This window comes from Carettochelys insculpta, chromosome 6 (genome assembly GCF_033958435.1).
Source record: "Carettochelys insculpta isolate YL-2023 chromosome 6, ASM3395843v1, whole genome shotgun sequence".
NCBI classification, from domain to species: domain Eukaryota; kingdom Metazoa; phylum Chordata; order Testudines; family Carettochelyidae; genus Carettochelys; species Carettochelys insculpta.
In genome coordinates, this window is record NC_134142.1 from 65,485,151 (window position 1) to 65,504,932 (window position 19,782).

The window sequence follows — 19,782 nt, forward strand, 5'->3', positions numbered from 1 at the left end:
ATTATAAGTATCAGAGAGGTAGCTGTGTTAGTCTGTAGCTTTGAGAACAACAAGAAGTCTTGTGGCACCTTATAGACTAACCGAGATTTTGGGAAAAGACCCGCTTCATCAGATGCATGAGTGGGGGTGGTGCATTTAAAGAATGGGGTCCCAGTAAAAGGAAGGGCCAGAGCTGACAAGGTCTATTCAGTAAGGTGGAAGTGGCCCATTAACAGTAGTACATATCAAAAGAGGAAAAAACAAGTCAGATCAGACAGGGGCATATAAGCCATTGTCAGAGTCTAATGGGGAGATATTAACACCCAGGGCAGAGAAGCTGTTTTTGTCATCTGTGAGTCAATCTCAGTCTCTGTTTAATCCTTGGTTAATGGAGTCAAATTTGCAAAATGATAAATGATAATAAATGATAAAATAAATAAATGAAAATAAATGATAGTTTCTGTAAAACAGTAATTTTTAATTCCTCAGATTCTGAATTAGTTTTTCTTATACCATATTCCCAGGAAAGGTAGAGGTTGTTTTGCATGGAAAGAAACATAGGACCCCCTACTCACCTATAAAAGGTTAACTTGCACGGAGACTAGGAAATTCCAGGAGTTTCAACAGGTAGAGTAGACACCATATGAGTGTGAGGGATAGAAAGTTTGGTCATCAAGAAAGCATTTCTGGGGTTGACCTAAAAAACCCGAAGATCAGCTGAGATCCTTCAACCCCTCAAGGGGTCCATTGGGCCATGTTCAGTGGGCTCGTTTCCACTATGGTTTAAAGATTCACTTGCCCCATTCATGGCCAGGAATGCCTCCGCTTGCTTCTGTCTTTGGGAACCCCCGTGCCCATTATAAAGATTACCACCAAAAAGAGTGGCCAGCTGCAGAATTCAGAATAGTCTCAGGCTGTGCTTGCAAGTTACTGACAAAAACACTTAAGTTCAAATATTGTAGTGAAATCCGTGAATACTATTTGAAGCTCACTAGATGCATGTTGTCATTAAAAATTCCTTTTTGTTCATGTGTGTGAATGGGATAGTGCAATTTAAAAATCAAGTAACGTACTATGAACATTTCTCCATCTGTCTTTCCAAGGTATGTAATAAGTGTCATATAAATCAGAGAACTCTATCTTTGAAAATCGTACTTCCTTGCATTATAAGGCATATAACAATAAGTGCTTAGTATTTGTCTTGTTTATGTTAAATGTGAAGGGTTTTGCTGTGTGCCTGCCTTATAATTTTTGCATCACCAGTATGTCCCATGTTCTATGACATGAGAAGGAAGATATGAGTGGGAATTCTTTTCTTGAATCCAATCAAAGAGTATTTGGCTGATACTGAAAGATGTGAGATCCAAGTTGCATTTTTAAAGGACCTAAGAGACACTTCTTTAAGGACCTATACCTAAGAACAGTCTAGTTAATTAACTCCACCGCCACAGGAAATTCAAAGATAAATTTACACTTACAAGCAGCTCATTGAGTTTCATTTGGATAAATATATTTAAGGCATTCAAACAACATTGTCTGTCCCACTACATAACTGCTTCTTCATTGTAAGTGTTATTTTTGTACAGGTTCCTCCTGCTAAAACCAGCACTCTCTGGTCCAGCGACATCTCTGATCCGGCAGGACCAGGGATGCATTGCCATCTTTCTGTTTCCCCTTCATCCTTTTTCATAAGGGCTGTGGGAAGCCTGTGGTCTGTTGCTGTGAAAAAAAAAAATTAAATTTGGAGGAGACTCTGTATTTCTGTCCGGCTCTTAAGATGCACCAGTAGTCACAGGATCTGGGCAATGAAAGAAGAGGTACAGGGACTCAAAACTAAAGTAGGCTACATGTTGACCTTCCTAGAGGTTGGTTGTTTGTATTTAGATTTCCCCCATTTTAACTTCTGTTGCTGTGATTAGGTGTTTGTATGAATACAGGGAGAAAGTGATGCATTAACTCTGGCTATGTCTACACTTGTCCAGATGATTGACTCACTCAGGGTCGATATTCTGGGGTTTGATTTTGTGCATCTGATAGGGACACATGAAATTGACCTCTCAGGGGTCGCGGTCAAAACTCTCCCATCAACCTTCTTCATTAAGGACAGCCAAGCAAGTCAAACGCAGATACATCAATTCTAACTACGCAGTTGCCGTAGCTAGAAGTGTTTATCTGCAGTTGACATACTTTGCCTAGTCTCTGTGATGCAAAAATGCCTTGGGATGGCTTTGACTTGTCTTTATTTTTTTTTAAGCATTGTAGCAAAGTTTCCTGGCAATCAGGTTCCATACATTTTGGAGTCCATTGCACCAAGACAAAGGGATAGACTTACTTTTTAAAAATAAAAGCTTAGTTTTCCCCTCAGTCACATGACCCACTGTCATAAGCCTATCAGAGTTGGTGGGCTGTTCTGATATTCCAGTTGGATAGTGAACAAGTTCTGAAGCAGGGCTTCCACTCCTCCAAAATTGGATCCTGTGCACTATGTCTTGCTAAGATCTTTCAATGACACTTAATTTGAAGTTTCTAGAACTGGAAAGCACAACATCTATTTTTGATTCTCGTGTCCTGGAAACAGCTTGTCTTACTCCCCACAGATTTAATCAAAATGTTTTCTGATGGCCACAGAGGACTCCTGCAAAATTTGAAATGGAAAGGATATTTTTTTCCATTTCAGCGACAAGGGGTTAAATTTAAGTTGCCAGTGGAAAGTGAGCCTCTGCCATAACATAATCTTTAACAATACCAGCAAGGAATATACACAATACTCTTTCATTTATGGACCAAGAAAATGTAGTAGAGTAGTGTGGCTGGGGACTATTAACCAGGATAAGATTGGACTTGGTGACCCAGAGGTGAGAGAGACCATATCACTTTATCAGTCCCATTGACCCAGTCAGGCTTCTGGGAATTTCAGTTTTAACATTTTATCTTTTTTTCACACCCTTAGCTCTGATGTGTTCATTTCATTTAGTGCCTGATAATCCTTTCAGTTCCTTGGGCACAATTACCATGGAAGTTAATGAGACTAGCACCTCTCTTAATGGGACTCTGATCCAAGTTAATGGCCTCTCCGTAGGTAAAATTATTCAGCATTTTGCTGCCTCTGTTAAAGACTAAGAATTCGGCTCTTTTTGGTAATAGGCCCTTGCACCTGGCCTCCTTGTTTCAGTAAAGTGGGCAAGGGCTGGATGTGTTATACAGACTGAGGTCCCCTCTCTTTTTGGGAGGTGGTTCCTCCTGAGGCATGTTTTCTGGCTAGTGTGGAGGAAGCTTGTACTGCTGCTGTCTAGGATAGGTCTTTCCTGCCCACATCAGTGAATTTCTTTTACTTTTTAATTTGTTAAATATATTTCTTTTGTTTACACAGTTCACAACCTAAACATTATGCACGTATTATATTCCCAAACTGACTGAAGAAAAGTAGGACAAGAATGGCTATCATTATAAATCAGTTATTCATATCATGCCGTAGAGAAGCATGCTTTACAAACACAAATGTCAAGGCATGTTTCCTCAGAGGGTTTACAAATTAGGTAGAACAAGTTGAGATTAAAATGTTACCTCACCAATGTAGTCTACAGTTTCACAGAATCTCTTCTTGAATGTGCATCATCCATCTGCTGTTTGCGAGAGATAGCAGAAAAGATTCATAGTGAAACCTCAGTGTAAATGAACAAGCGCCTCTTGAGGTGTTTTGCTGAACATTAGACATTGTTGGCCTCCTGCGTGTGGGGAAAGAGAATGGGACAGGGTCTATCAGGTCTTGCCTTCTGGGGTTTGATTTCGCATCTTCTGGAGGCATCAGACCCTGACACTCACTGCTCAATGAAAATCCACTTAGATTAGGTTAGCAAACTAATCTACAAGAGCCTAAAAGGAGCAGAGGGCTACACTGGCCAGAGTTTGAGTTTGTTATTTTTAGTGTGCCGTGTGTAGCGCAATGCCAAACTTGCAGCCACAGTAGGTGGACTGTGCAGGGAGTGCCTGCAGTACCATGCTTAGCCCTGCTTTGCACCACCTGCCTCAGTGAAATAAAGTAGTCTAGAACTTGCGCTGTGTGTTCCAGTCGCTCAAATCACATGGTGAAGAGGCATTTTCAGAAAGAGGCAATCAGAACACCTATGACAAAGCATTGATGCTAAGAACAGGATGAAAAGCCACAAATTTCTGGGTCCAGTTCCCAGTGCAGACACAAACTGCCTCTCTGGCCTTAGGTTTATTAGTTAGGGCGCAGTCCTGCAAACACTGCTGTGCAAGTCTTGGAGGGGTAGGTGCATTAGTCTGCAGCTTTACAAAAAACAAGCCGTCCCATAGCACCTTAAAGACTAAACACGTTATTTATTAGGCAAGAAGCTTTCAAGGATAAGACCCACTTTGTCTGATAAAATTGCTAGTTTTTAAGGTGCTACAGGACTGCTTGTTTACTGTGCAAAGATTTTTCTAGCATGGGTAACCCTGGGGTGAGTGGACTATTCAGAGTAGTAAGTACTGCATCTGCATCTTGCAGATCTGTCCCTTAACTTGTGGGCCTCATTATCCTATCTGTAAAGCTGTAATACTGATACTTTAGTTCACAAAATTGCTTTGGAAGAGAATTAGTTGAAATTTTATAAAGTGCTTGGAAGATTAAATGTGCTGAGGATCAGGTTGTTGTTTTTATCAGCAATAGCCTGAATAAAAATTAAATCCTATTAAGAAGTTTAACATATACTTATCATAGTAACAGAGAGGAAGCCGTGCTAGTCTATACACTATCAAAACAAAAAGCAGTCAAGTAGCACTTTAAGGACTAGCAAAATAGTTTATTAAAGCTCACCTAATAAACTATTTTGCTAGTCTTTAAAGTGCTGCTTGACTGCTTTTTGTTTTGATATACTTATCATGAGCTTGACCCATTGTAGAGTCATAGGAGCATAGGTACTTTCATGTGTCAGTGGTTTGAATCTGTTATCAAGGCCTGTTGACTCAATGACCAGATAAGTGCAAGCAAAGTTTGATGGAGGATTTGCCATCACACAACAGATACTATTTATTGTAATGCTCAGTGTAAGGCTTAACTGGATAGAGGACAGAAGCATCAATGCTTTGGGTTCAAAGACCATTCAGTAGGAGGTGATTCCTAAAATTTGTGCCTCAATTTAAATCTGGAAAGCAGTTAAATATTTTTTTCTCTTGTCTTGCTGTTAGTAATACTGGTTCCTTCTCCAGCAATCATAAAACAATGCTTTGGTCTCACTCCAATTCCTATTGGTAAAGGGCCCATTATATCACAAAACACGAACACCACAATGGATATTTAATTTAGTCTGACAGACCACCTCACTGGCAATCTCAGTACACAGGCCCAGGACTAAATGGGCCTTGGAGATCAAACAATGCTCTCAACCTTAGAGATGCTCCATTCCGGACAGGACTAGGGACCAATGCCAGTGTAGTATGAGGGAAACCTGAGTGTGCTGTATGTATTTTTGAGGTACATAGAGGGCACTAGGTTGCAGAGATATCAGTCTGTCATGTTTCATCAGCATTATATTTGCAGAGTTTCAATTAACAACAAGAAGTATGTACACTGACAGTAGGGGTGGATGATAGATTAAAGGCTGTTGTCGCTACTGCTGAAGGTACTGATATTCCATTCTCTTCTCCCTTCTCTTATGTTTCTTTCCTCCCCAGTCTGTGGCAAACGTTATAAGAACAGACCTGGATTGAGTTACCATTATGCTCACACTCACCTAGCCAGTGAAGAGGGGGATGAAGCCCAGGAGCAAGTGACACGCTCCCCGCCCGTCCACAGAAATGAGAACCACAAACGTGAGTAGGAGTTGCTTTTTAACTCTGTGCAGTCTTTTTTTCAGGGAAGGTCTCTCAACCTGTGCATTTTAGCATTTGCTTTGTTTGTTGTGTTTCTTTGTGAATGAGTGGAACCTGGCAGTTTAGTGGAGTAATGAACTTCAGCTGAGCTCAGCCAGTCAAGAATTCAGTTCACGCACATCATTAACTGTGGACATTACTCTGCTATCATTGCCCCTGTGGTGAGAAGATGGCAAGGAGAGAGAGGAGGAATAAGGGGTGTCTAACCTGCCCATCAGCAAAGAGTAGTTAGTGTGGAGGTTAAAAAAAATTGCACATTTCATTTCAGTGCATCCTCTTCACTGTTTTCCTTGAGAAAAGATCTTTAGTCTCTTCTCAGTTTTATGGAATACAATGCTCAGCCAGTGCCCCATGATTCCCCACCCTCAAACATCACTAGGGTTAGCAACCCCCAGCACTGGTGCCAAGAGTGGCATGTGAGCTGATTGTCATTGGCACGTGAGGTGGGAGCTCAGGTTTGCCCCTCCTCCCCCATGCAGCTGGGAGCTTGCTCAAAGCCATGCTGCCTGTGGATTAACAAAAGACCAGCTAATTCTACCAACCACCACCTAAACGGTAAAGCTCTGCATCTTCATTTATTTATTCATTTTTGAAGCTGTTGTAAATAGGACTATTAGTGACTTTAAAAAGTATCACCAGCACGCGGACCGTACATAGAGGTCAAAAGGTCAAATTTCAGCACTGCGCCTCAGAAAGGTTGCTGACCCTTGGTCGAGAAAATTATCTGCACAAATTTGATGTCACAAGAAAGGACAGAAAGATGGTGCTTTGGTAACCCTAGCAATAAAGTAAGGGAAAGATAGTATGTTTTGCTGGCACAGTAAAACCCATTTTACCTTTTTAAAGACATAGGCCTGGGAATCAGGAGATCCATGTTTTATTAGTGTCATTGTATCTATTAGCCGCCCTCATTTCAGTTTGCCTTGGTGCAAAGTAATGTATCATATGATTAAATTAATTGATTTTTGTAAAATACTTTCAGGTCCTTAGATGGAAAATTTTACTTCAGCATCATTATTATTGTTATTTATTAAAACAATGAAATACTTATCAGAATAAAATACAGGGCAAATATTCACACTTCTGTCAGGAAGAAAAGGAAGAAACTTGGATTTAGAAAGCCACTTCCCCGTTAAGCAGGATGGTGCACAGTTGTCTCATATGGTTGGGAGGAGGGGTTCCCTTTTTTCCAAAGCATCTCTTACTGGCCATTGGGGGTTGGGCTGAACCAGTTGGACAGCCCTTAGATTTCTATCCCTTTCCCACTCCCCCTTGTAGTTTTAACATGGTTAGTAAGAGGTTTTGACTTGTCCAGAAGCAGTTTTGACTTGCTGAGTTGTTGATAAAGTTGAACTGCCCATTACTCTATGGAGTTGCTGTTCTGGCAGGCTTTTGAATATCACCATCTGGCTGTTAATCCCACAGTGAGCTGTAGGAGAGGGTTTTATGTTTATTTTGTATGCTGTCTCTAGATTCACTTTTGGAGTCTGAAATAGCGCCTTGTACATTTATCTACCTGCTGGGGGTTCTGGGGCTTAATGAATTTGTGTTTCTCTTAACCCCATACGGAGAAGCAAACAGGAAAGCTCGCTGTCCTTCACCATTCAGCTTGGCACAGGGGACAGGTACAGCCCAGTTCTTGCAGTTCTGAGGTTCAGGGAGTGGTAACAAACTCCACCAAAGGAGCTGGGGAGGGTGGGATGATACACCCCTTTCATTCAGTCCCTGCCAGCAAACCTGAGCCATTGTGGAGGAGAGCACACTCTGTTCTCTGAAAAACACTGCAGCCAGAGCTGTTCAGATTTATGTGTCCTCTGAGCTCCTTCAGGCATTTGTGGGCCAGGCAGGTGTGGTGCTTCCGGGAGAGGCAGCTGGTGTGCAGCCCCCAACACAGAGAGAAGCTTAATACTGCTGGCACTCCCTTTGCGTTTGTTAATCACTGTGAGGTCCAGATCCTTGAATGGAACATTCTCTATGCTCGAGAATCAGTGGCCACTGAGGGTGGGAACAGAAACCATGTGGAAGTGCCAGGAGATTTTTGCAGGAGGGAGTCAGAGTAGACTGGGAGGCAGCTCTCTGGCCTGGCTGTTTATTCCCTTTTCCTGTTTGTTGGTTTACGGCCTTGAGCTCAGCTCTTACATATTCCCTCTTTCACTTGGCAATATTTAATTTATGCTGCCATCCATCTTCCAAGTGAATGCTAATTGTCCACGTTGCTAATATACAGTCATTAAACGGTTCCTTTGTACGTGGGGATGGTGGGCAGCCAGAGTAGCAGATCCTTCCTTTCCCTTAAGTACTGCTGGGCATGTGTTATGAATTAGATTTGACAGGTCTGCTGTGTCACAGGGTCTGGGCTTCAAAAATCCTCTCTGTGTGGGCTTGTGGGGGGAGGAGGGGATGTTAATCCAAACAGCTAATCTGCAACCTACAGAAGAGAAGGGCCAGAAGTACAGTAAACAGCAGGCACTGATTATTTCCTTAGCAGTGTGGCAGAGAAATACAAGCAGCCCAGTTTAGAAAGGCAAAGCGACTCCAAGGCAGCCATTTGGAATTTGCAGTGGTGGGGGAGGTGGGGATCTGTGGCACTGTGGTTCATGCGATCTGCTCCAGTATGAAAGCCTTGCCACTTTATTCTCTCTCTCACTCCCATGCCTCCTGTACAGTCACTGGTTTTAGCAGTACCTGGAGTAACAATTGCCCTGCTGGTGCAGAAGGAACCTCTCTGGAGCCAAGTTTCTCCCGGAGTCAGTTATTGATCCTCTGACCAGTGCCAGATCAACAGTTGATAGTCTCTTCTCTCTCTGTCACCCTCCTCTGCCCTCACTCCCTCAGCCACCCACAAGCCATCTTAGATGGCTACATATATTTTCTGGGGACTGAAAAAAATGTACATAGGAGCAGCCTGATTTAAAAACTGACTGGCTTCCAATTTCCTCTCAACCACTCACTTTTCTCATCACAGTTGCGTGACCACGCAGCATGAGCTGGTTTACTGATATGCCTCAGTTGACTCCCTTGATATGGAAGATGGGGCTTATGGCCCTTCCTCAAGCCCCAAACTTGCCTTAGTCCCAGGCAGACTTGTCTTCTGGTGCTGCAAATGCTTGTCAATCAGGTTTGAAATCATGAGAAAGGAGTATAGCAAATGGTCTGAAAACCAAACACACCTACTCCCCCACAATAGGACAAAATGGTTCCACATCACATCAAAACTCGTCTTCTGCTGTTTTCAGCCTTCTCTATTTGGCATTGGCAGGATATGAGCTACAAGTTAGCTGAGTTCCCCAAATCTGCCACTGAGCACAGGTTGCAATATATATACATCTCATTTGGAAGTTATAGTATGACTTGGGATAGCTGGCACCTGCAGATTTTGCAAGTGGAATTTTTATTATGTTGATGTGTTCATTTAAATGTATGTGTGAATGTATGAGGTATTCTAAAACTCATTTCATTGCTAAAGGAACAGGTAGGTGTGTGCCTGTCAGTAAGGTGCAAACCTCCTTTTAAATAGGAGTGAGTCATCTAAGTGGCACTTTGCTTCCCAGAGCTTAAGCACTGGGGTAACTTCTAGTGTTCAGGAAAATCGGGGTCTCATAGCAGTGTCTAAAGTCAGTCATAGTTGTGAACTGATGCTAGTCAGACTTCATGCCCCTCATACCCCTCTTCCAACACCAGGCAGGACTTGCCACACCTTTTGCTAGTGCTGTTGCATGCCAGCCCACTCACACAGCTCTGCTAACATGAAGATTTGATCTGTAAAACCACCTGCTGTACCAGTCCGAGGCCTCTGCCAGTTTTGCCCATTTCTATGGCAGATCTTGCGAGGAGGACAAATCTCTAGGTGAGAGATCAGTCAACAGCATTTGTGTAGTCTATGGATAATTAGACATCCAGTCTTCAGAGATAAAAAATTAATGCACTCCCTGTACTGCGCTTCCAAGCTGTCCTCCAGCTCCCCCACACAGACTTTTCTGAAACATTTTTATTTCCATCCAGGCAGGGGGCTGGAGATGAATAAATGACAAGAGCCAGCCCCTCGGTTGGAGATGAACTGTTTGTTCCTCTCCATAAGCAGCATCAATTTGAAAAGCTCCATCAGGCCTCCCTTTCTCTGCCTGAGCGCTGTTTCTCACTGGGGAGGTGATACGAGCTACATTTGAATGCAGGAATGCTCCAATACCCACCTTCCTACAGGAAATCCTACAGCAGGTGCCTTTTCAGTGAACAGCTGCATATATTCTGATTAGATATCTCATTAGTTTACTCCATTTCTTCTTCTTTTCCTTCGTTGCTTTTCATAAAGGAATGAATGTAAATGTCACTTTAAAATGACAGTTGAGGGTGCTGTCATAATTATAGCAGAAGTAGCTGCTCTCATTAAGGTTGCATAACAGTTTCCATTTGTACCCTCTGTTTTTAGTTATCATACGTTTACATTTACTTTGTGGGCTGACATTTTCCATGCATGAATGCTGTAGAAGAAAACCTGTTCCACCATTCTGCATGTGGGAATGGCTAAAATATGTTTTTTACATTGTGCAAAATCTTCTTCAGCCTTTAAATGGCAAGGTGAAGAAATTTTGGCAGGAAGATAGCCTTTACTGTATTGAGAAAAAGCACTTTAAAATGTTTTGGAGGAAACTGATCCTGACTGGATTGAGTAATTAGACTTTCAAGATCATATGTTGCCCCACAACATCTTCCCTCAAAAAAGCAAGCCTGGGTCAGGTTTGGGTCATCTGTGTAGTGTCTGTGGCCCCTTCTCTTCTTGAGAGATGGTGGTTAGCAGTGGTGGTGAGTATCTATAAGCAGTGTTTGAGTCTGCAGCTTCTCTGGTGGCTTATCTCTCCAATATTGGATTTGCACGGCCAATTGAAATAACCGCATGTCAGTCTATTTCCGAATTCTTGAGCCTTAGTGTTTTTCCTTCTAAGACAAAGTTCTTCTGCATGGCTTGCACATATGCTATCACAGGATGATGTACCCTGTTGTAGAAATCGTTGCCAGGTATTTCGATCTGATGATGTAGATTCCCAGGATTTCAGACTGATGTTGAATTTTTTCATCATGTTTTTGCATGTATTCTTGAATCTTAGCTTTGGTCTTCCTCTTCTTCTCAACTGAGATGACAGTCCACTGAAGGGGATTTCTTTGGGAAGACATTAGCCACCCATTCTTCCCACATGACCAAGCCATTGTAGTCTTCTGTGGTTGAGGATCACAATGAGACTGGGTATGCCTGATCTTTACAGGACATCTGCATCTGAAACTTGAACTTGTCAGTTGATATTCATAATTCTGTGGAAGCAGCGAAGATGGAAGCTGTACATTTTTTTCTCCTGGTTCTAGTAGATGGTCCATGCCTCAGAATTATATTGCAGGATACACAATACACATCCCTGATAGATTAGTATCTTTGTTTTCACTGTCAGTTTAGGATTGTTCCATGCTCATTTTGTAAGTCTTCCAAAAATTGTAGCTGCCTTGCCGATTCTGATGTTCAGTTCTTAGTCCAGGGATAGGTTTGCAGTGAGAGTATAAATTAATATATTTTATTATAATTTTTATCTCTCACCTCTTTACGCTTTTTTCCAAAGTAGAATATAAACATAAGACAGCTCTCAGTGCTTGACTGATCTTGAAATTAGGTTACATGAGTTCTAACATGCCTCATGTTGAGCCTTTTCTGTCCTCAAAGTGGCCTATCTATAGGAGGGACCATTGTGTGTCCATAAAGTACTAGCCCATTATGGATGATCACAGATCTGCATTGCCACAGTATGAGCTTCAGGATGGATTGTGCTTCAGATTGTTACCTCATGTGATGGGAGTGCTGTAATGCCAACCCCCAAAGTACAAAACTCATAAATCTGATCCCACCCACTCCTGAGATTAGCCCAGAAATCCAGAGATTTTAGGATCATGGTTTTGGGTCTTCTCATTTTTAAACTTTCCCTGTCCATCCCCTGTGTGCAGTGGACAGTTGCCATATTGCCAGGTCTTACAGGTTTACAGCGTCTCCCTTGACTTTGGCCTCCTGCTGCAGGAGCTCTCATTAAAAGATTCAGATGAGATCAGATTGCTTAAATTTGTATAACACGCTGCCTGAGTGCACAGCGAGCAAACACCTTCTACCCAAATGTGTCCTCCCAGCCCCATACTCACCCACCCACAGCCCATTAATGAACTATGCTCCCCCGCCTCATATCTATTCCTGTGAAAATGGCATCAGATGCTGCCTGTCCTATCCAAAAACTCTTGGCTCATAAGGGGAGAATGGGAGAGGCCTGCAGGTGCTCTGATTTGGCTGCATCCCTACCCCAGACAGACAGAGCTCATGAGCAGGGCTGAAACTTCTTGTATCATCATGAGACTGATTCCTTTAGGGGCCAAAATGCTTTCATGGGAGTTGCCAGTTCTGGGTGTGTGCGTATTGTACCATCTCCTTGGATGGTGCAGCCTGCTTCTCAGGCTGGCATGCTAAAGAATCTGACCATTTCCACTTGTTTTGTTTGGCTTGTATTTTTCCTCCCATGAGCTTTAATGAAAAAGTTGTAAGAATAATTTATAGGAGAGAGCAATACATAAGTGTGTGTGCATATGTGTGTGAGAGAGAGATCGACGGAAGTTGGGGGATGTGAGTTAAAATTTATTGGCGCTCCACTTGGCCTGTCCTTCACCACGTCCACAGATTATGCCATCTATCTTGTGTTCTTCTAGTCCAGAGCTCTGCCCTACACTAGACTGGCAGGTCTGTGCAATGATCCATTCCCTTTGCAACCCAACCCCCGTGGATTTCTGCATTTCTCATTAAAAACTGGGACTAAGCCAGGTAGAAGTGGATGCCTCTCCAGCTGGGAATCCATCTCTTGTCCTGTGGCTTTTCCTGAGGTACATCTTCTAAGAGCTGCCCCCCCCACCCCCCGAACCCTCAGTAGTGTATTTTTTATTTTAATGTCTTGTTTCTTGAATCTGTCTACTCTGCAGATGCATTTTGAACAGCAAAATAAGGGGACATGCTACAATTCCTTACACTTGAGAGATGAAGTAATAACAGGTGGCAAGACCAGAGGCAGCCAGAGCTAGGATTCTGGTTGCTATGGAAACATGTCAGACCTGCAGAGGGATGAGATCTGTCAGCAGTAGGGGGGCAAAGAGAGCAAGAGAAGCACTGTGGCACTTACCCTATAGGTTCAGATTCTGCATCATCAAGTTCTCCAAGGGAAAACTTGAAATACACAGGATGGTTATTGGGCTGCCTTTGAACTGAACCAGCAGCCAACTGTTGGGCATAGATGTGACCAGTGGGGAACAGGTACAGGAGGAGGAATCTGGGCCAAAGCCTGAGATGAAGAAGCTTGCAGCGTTCTCTAAGAAAACCCAGTTTTTTTCTTCACTGCAAAATATGGGCTTGTTTCAGGATATGCTCCCCTAGGTGTCTGCTATGCTCTGGAATTTTTGGCTTCAAATGGCAGTCAAAGGTCTGATTCAAAGCCCTTTGAATTCAGTAGAAAGCCTCCTAGAGATTTTTTGAGCTTTGGACCAAGCCGTAAGTGAACAGGGCAGTAGTGGGAACCATCAAGCTGTGGAGATTAATATTATCCCTGTTTATTACAGCATTATGAGAAGGCCCGCTGAAAATGGGCCCCCACTGTGCCAGGTGCTGTACAGACACCGAGCGGTAGATGGTCCCTGCCTTGGAGAGCTGACAGTGTAAAGATAAAACAGACACAGGGGCTATGTCTACACTAGAGGGTTTTGTAGACAAAACCCGCAGTGTGTCCACACTAAAAATGTGTTCTGTCGACTTATTGTTGACAGAACTCAGCACTTCTGCCTCTCTCCCAAGAGGTAGAACGTCTTTCTCAACAGAATCCATCAACAAAAAAGCTATGTGGACGTGCTGGGGGGGCATCTGTCAACAGACAGGACTTCAGAGTCACTGGACAGCCCTGTCTGCTGTGCTTCTGTTTAGCCATTCTGTTGAGAGAGCAGCCGGGCAGTCTGGCTGCTCTCTATCAACAGAGCAGATTGACAGAACGACCCACTTTTGTGTGTGACTGACAGCAACTTCTGTCAACAGATTACTCTAGTGTAGATGCAGCCAGGGAGAGAGAAGGGGTAGAACACACAGGCAAATCTGAGATGACAGCAAATGGAGTGTTCTGGTTAGTTGTTTATGTGGGCATGTTAACTTAGAAGAGGATAAGCTGAATGGCAAGAAAAAAGGTTGAGCAGAGGACAGTGCAAGAGATAGAGGGGTAAGAAAATACCTTCAGGGATGTAATTGTGATCAATTTGTTGTATTCATTCAAATTAACGAACACCAAAAACCCCAGCTTAAAACATATAGCTTTGTCCTGATTCTCCGCTATTGTGCAACTTGTCTTTACCTACCTCATAGAACTGGAAGGGACCTTGAGAGGTCATTGAGTCCAGTCCCCTGCACTCACAGCAGGACCTATATTATCATCATTCCTGATAGATTTTTTTTTCTAACTTCGCCCAATGACCCTAAATGGCCCCCTCAAAGGTTGAGCTCACAACCCTGGGTTTGTAAGGCCAACCTTCAAACCACTGAGCTACCCCTCCCACCCCTCATGTGAAGTGGGTGCAAAATGTTACCAAATGAGAATTCAACAAGGCATTTCTCTGTATACGGATATGTACCTACTTGACTAAATCATACAAGACAATTGAGAAAACGTTTATGGACGTCTGCATAAGGGTTTGCACCAGCTTAACTAAATCAGTTGAAAAAGACACTTTCTGACATGATTGAGGAAAAGAAAAGACATAGGTTCCTCTGAACACACGTGGTTTAAAACCAAAAGAAAAGTATCTCAGAAATCCCTCAAGTTCCATAGGGCTGCAGTTCAAAACATTTTTTACACTATACAATGATAGTATTTAATACACAATCTGTGCTCAGGTTTCACTGATATAAAGGACTATAACATAGTGCAAGGCAATGGAGAATTAGAACTCTTCCTTGCAGTATTGCCAACCCGAGGCATTTAAAAATCAGGACTCCGCTCCCCCACCCCCCTGCAAAATTGAGATTGACATAAAATCAATATGGAGTTCTTTTTATTTATCATTTGGTGTTTGAGCTTCTAGGGTTCACATACTCAAATACAGTTGACACATTTCTGATTTTGAAATGTTTGGATGCATAACAGGGACAAAAATTCTCTGCAACCATGACATCTAGAATCTGTTTATTAAATGAAAGCTCTGAGATTCATATGACTACAAAAAGCACAGAAGTTTAGCCAAAGCAGGATCTCTAAATCCTGTAGTCTTGCTTTCTGTTTGTCACGGGCCACCAGCATCACCCAGCCACACACACACTAAATCTAACAAGTAGTCTCAAAGGGGTAACTGTGTTAGTCTGTAGCATCACAAAAATAAAAACCAAGCAGTTTTATAACACCTTAAAGACTAACTAATGAATATAATTGTTAGTCTTTGAGGTGCTACAGGACTGCTTGGTGTTCTGTTTTTTTGTTTTTGTTTTGTAAACTCAACAAAGGACATGGGGCTAAAGTAATGAAGTCCACAGGAGGCTAGACTATTATGTTCTGCAAGGAGAGAAAAGGAGGGACTGAGTTGCCTCAATGCTAGAGTCCTCAGTAATGACAGGGGAAATGATTAAATGAGGTATACCCAGACAGTCCTGGCAAGTGACCTGAACCCAGGCACTTCAGAGAAAGGGGGAACTCTCCAAGGTCATTGCCAGTCTGATGTGCAGGAAATTCCCTCTCGATCCCAAGTTTTCAGTTAGATTCTGAACACGCGAGCAAGCACCAGGTAGCCAAGTACTTGAGAGAGAGAGAGAGAGAGAGAGAGAGAGAGAGAGAGAGAGAATACTTAGTGCTACCTCATACCTCTGGCTCACCCCACTCAGTGGCCCATCTCCATCCAGGCCCATCCAGGATGTTTCAGAGAAATGAAATAATAACAAAAAAAACCCTCCCAGAATATATTGGGGGCAGGGTGGAAATCCTCTCCTGTCCCCCTGTCAGTGGGCAGGTGGAATCCTGAAACATGAACTTAAGGGAAATATGACATAGACTGGAAGTAAGTCTATGACATAGACTGGAAGTAAGTCTATGACATAGACTGGAAGTAAGCCTCCTGGCTGCTGAGTCCTGCCTCCTACCATCACAAGCAACCGCCTCCTTCAGCTGCACTCATATATTTGTACAGTTGTCCCTTAAAACTTAGTAGTTTGCCCCCTCAGAAAAATATCCCTATTTAGTCAAGCCCATCATTTTTAAAAATGTGTTTTGAACTTCAGCCCTATGGAACTTGAGGGGTTTCTGAGATACTTTTCTTTTGGTTTTAAACCACATTTGTTGGGTGGAACCTATGCCTCAATGATCTGTCAGAAAGTGTCTTTTTCAAGTGATTTCGTTAAGCTGGTGCAAACCCTTAACGCAGACGTCCGTAAACCTTTTTTCAATTGTCTTGTATGATTTAGTCAAGTAGGTACGTATCTGTATATAGATAAATGCTTTGTTGAACTGACAAGCTGCACCTGATTTATATACAGACCCATGAGTTAGTTCAGTCAACAGTTCATGAAACTTTTGGGAATCCTTTTGTGAGTTTGGAGTTTTGTTGTATTTCGTGGGTTTACAATTTTGCTATTTTATTTCCCTTCCCCTGTTGCTGTGTGGGAGACAAATTATAGGGAATACTGGCTGAGGCTCTGATTTTGCCCTTGGGTCTTTTAGCAGAGACCCCATTTATTTGGTATTCTGTATGGATGCAAGAATTGCTAGCAGATGGCAGTGTAGGATCAGGGTCTCACTGATTATATGAGGAAACAGTGACATTTACTGTACGCAAAGTGCTGCCAAAGGCACAAAGTGCACAAGCTAAAAAAAGCAATGCTTTCTCCTCCCCTCATTTCTTTCTGTTATAGAAATCCTAAGAGTTATTTATAAAACATCAAGTGAAGGTAAAAAAGTTGAGGGAGGAATGGGCTGTTTAAGTTGACAGTGTGTTTTAGAAAAACAAAAACCAGTAAGACGCTTAGGATTGTTCAGTATCAACACAACCTCTCCAAAGGTTAAGAGAGGGTAGGACATCACACAGCGGACTTGCCCATTTGAACAGGGTGCTCGGAAGAGCTTCAGAACTTGGTGCCTCGGTATGTAATGTACTTAAAATGAAAGTGATTTATATAGTCTGCTTGCCACCCTAATGGAAAATAGTGGGGGAAGGCTATTGTCTACAAATTCATCACAGTAATGTGACAGCCAAGAGGGGAAGGGAGAAACAAGCATAGTGTGTTCTTTATAAGTAACTATGCTTTCCAACCTGCCTGCAGCCCAGAAAGGACCAGATGGGGCCATCATTCCAAACAACTACTGTGACTTCTGCCTTGGAGGCTCCACTATGAACAAAAAAAGTGGCCGCCCTGAGGAGCTTGTGTCATGCTCTGACTGTGGACGCTCGGGTAGGTGACTCCTCCTTGCAGCTTTCTAAGATGAACAAATTAGCTCAATTCCCTTTTTGCTCTTTCTAATGTTTTGGGGGCAGTTTGCTTATTGTTTGTGAGGAAGAATGGTTCTGAAAGTTTCTGTTCTGTTAACGGGTGAATATAACACTTGTGATATCATCTGTGGAGCTATTGATATAACGCTGTAGATTATTTATTGGCTGCTGTGAACATAGAGAAAGTCCTATGACAATGTTAAAGGATGGGCTCTGTCTTCAAATGCCGTAATTACACATGTAAATTACTTTCAAGATTTATGGAAGTTGCATGACGAGCATTTCCATTGATTACACATTTCATGCATTTCTTCATCCAAAAAAAGAAAGGGGGGGAAATTACAGGGTAGGAATGGCAGTAGCTGTCAAGGATTATCCTCTTACAAGATGACTATCATTAATATTGTTTAAAGAGGGTTTTATTTATCTGTTTTCTTCCTTTGTCTCTTTTTAAATTGAAGAAGTTGTATCTTTTTCCATCCTGAACTCTCTTTATTTCTGGGTTGTTGGTTGTTTTTTCTTGTTTTGTTTTTGTCCCAGCTGAGTTGTTATTTTTAGATGGAGGAGGGAATGGGGTCTCTAGCAACAGCATAGTCCAGCTCTAATTCAAATTTCCCAATCGTTGTGATTTTTCTGGAGGTGGGGGGAGAAGGCCATGGATTATACATCAGAAAACAAAAGGAAACTTGACATTTGAAACCTTCAAAATTGCTGCTACTTCTGCTCTTTATTCACTGGAAAGTGTTTGTTGTATAATTGCAGAAATATAACGGAGAAAGTTCTGGTATTGAAATAACAGCCTAGTCATGCTCCTATTGAAATTAATAGCAAATTTCCTATCAAATTCAATGGGAGCAGGACTGGGCCCGAAGTGACAAATGTCCTCTGTAGTTGTTCTGATCCTTGAAGATATCCTGAGTTTCAAAAAAAAAAATAGTTATCAGTGGACCAATGGCAACTTCTGGCCTTCTGAGGAGCTTTGCTATGAGTGACCTACAGACACTAATGTGCATCTTTTTTTACTTTTGTGTTTGCTTCATAATAAGGAAAAAAAGCTTACACTGGCTACACTGCAAAACTGGAAAATGTCTCCCATTTTCTCTTTTGCCTTGGGTGTTATTTCCCAGCCTTGCTCATTTCAGCGTTGTCCCAACCTTGCCCAGTGACAGGGATCCAAAAGTTCAGGCATGTAGCTGTTTTTATGGTATCTTCATATTTATCTTCAGAACAGGGCTGAAATACTGTAGCTTGTTGATTTACTTATTGTATTTGCAAAGTGAAGCATCAGGTCCCACAGAGCTGGTGTTTCTTGTCTGTGGACAAGTCCCCAGATCAGTTCCACTAAACACCTTTTACAAATTCTCATCCACCTGACTCATTTACGAGGTTCTCCATCTGTGGGATACATGTGTGATGAGAATGTCTTAGGTGCAAATATACAGAGATTTTTAAGCTGTACTGTTAATGACTGGTGACTGCCATCTTTACTTTTTTGGTGATGAAAGATTAATGGAGGAGAGACCATGAGCAGTCTTTTGTTTCTTTACAGTATGCAGTCAGTCCATCCACATCCCTATGAAGTGATTACTTCACTTACCACTTCTTTTGTTATATTAATTTTCTTTTGGGGTACAGGATTTGGTTCTCTGTCTGTTCCTTAGGAAATACAGTATAATTGCCACAGAGCAGTTTCCTTCACATTAAGGGACTGAGCAATTGGTGTATCATCATGTTAGTTACTGCTTCTGAATAGCACAACAAACCTCCAGTACCAGATACAAGGCTTTCATTTTTCTAGGACTCAAGGGACATGTTTTCCCCTGCACTTCTTAAAGTGAGATTCTAGCACCTGTTCTGCAAATTACGTATCACATTCGATTCAGAAAAAAGTTCAGTTTTACAGATTTAACTTCTCGTTTTAAACTGTTGTTGTTATTGGTCCTGATGGTCTGTGCTGAGGATTTCGTAAAAAATGGACTGAAATACTTTCTAAAGTTTGGAATGTCCTCACAGCAAGTCATGCTTTATTCTGGCCATTTTAATTGCTGGAAGGTGTAGATTCATTTTTATTTTTCACAAGGCACTCCATAGAATTTCTAAGATAGAATATATTAATTTAATGAATATTTAGTCTTTAAAATGTTTTTCAGTTTGTCTTCAGAGGAACCACTTTAGGGCAGGGACAGGAAGAGACAGGGATGAAAATTAAAAAAAAAAAAACCACTGCAATACTGATGAAATAACTAGTAAGTTGTTATTCTACAGCAGTAAATTTGTGACAGTTGATGTCAATCTGAAGGACAATCATTTGCATAAAGCTAACAGCTTCTAATTATTTATGTGGTCTAAAAATCTTTTAAAACCAATCAACGTAATCAAGAGAGAATATTTTGAATGTCTCTCAAAGAGAGGAAA

General features: G+C 42.0%; 1 protein-coding gene across 5 annotated transcripts in view; it reads left to right on the top strand.

Moving 5' to 3' along the window:
* Positions 1-19,782, top strand: part of DPF3 (double PHD fingers 3) — a 215,845-nt gene that overhangs the window by 153,630 nt on the left and 42,433 nt on the right. For all 5 annotated transcript variants that reach the window (XR_012645960.1, XR_012645959.1, XM_074997133.1 and 2 more), the window contains 2 exons: positions 5,656-5,793; positions 17,201-17,329. Coding sequence is in view for 3 of the 5 variants with exons in the window: in XM_074997133.1 (XP_074853234.1) it covers positions 5,656-5,793; positions 17,201-17,329 (267 nt within the window). In the remaining 2 variants the exon portion in view is untranslated. The remainder of the gene's footprint in view (positions 1-5,655; positions 5,794-17,200; positions 17,330-19,782) is intronic.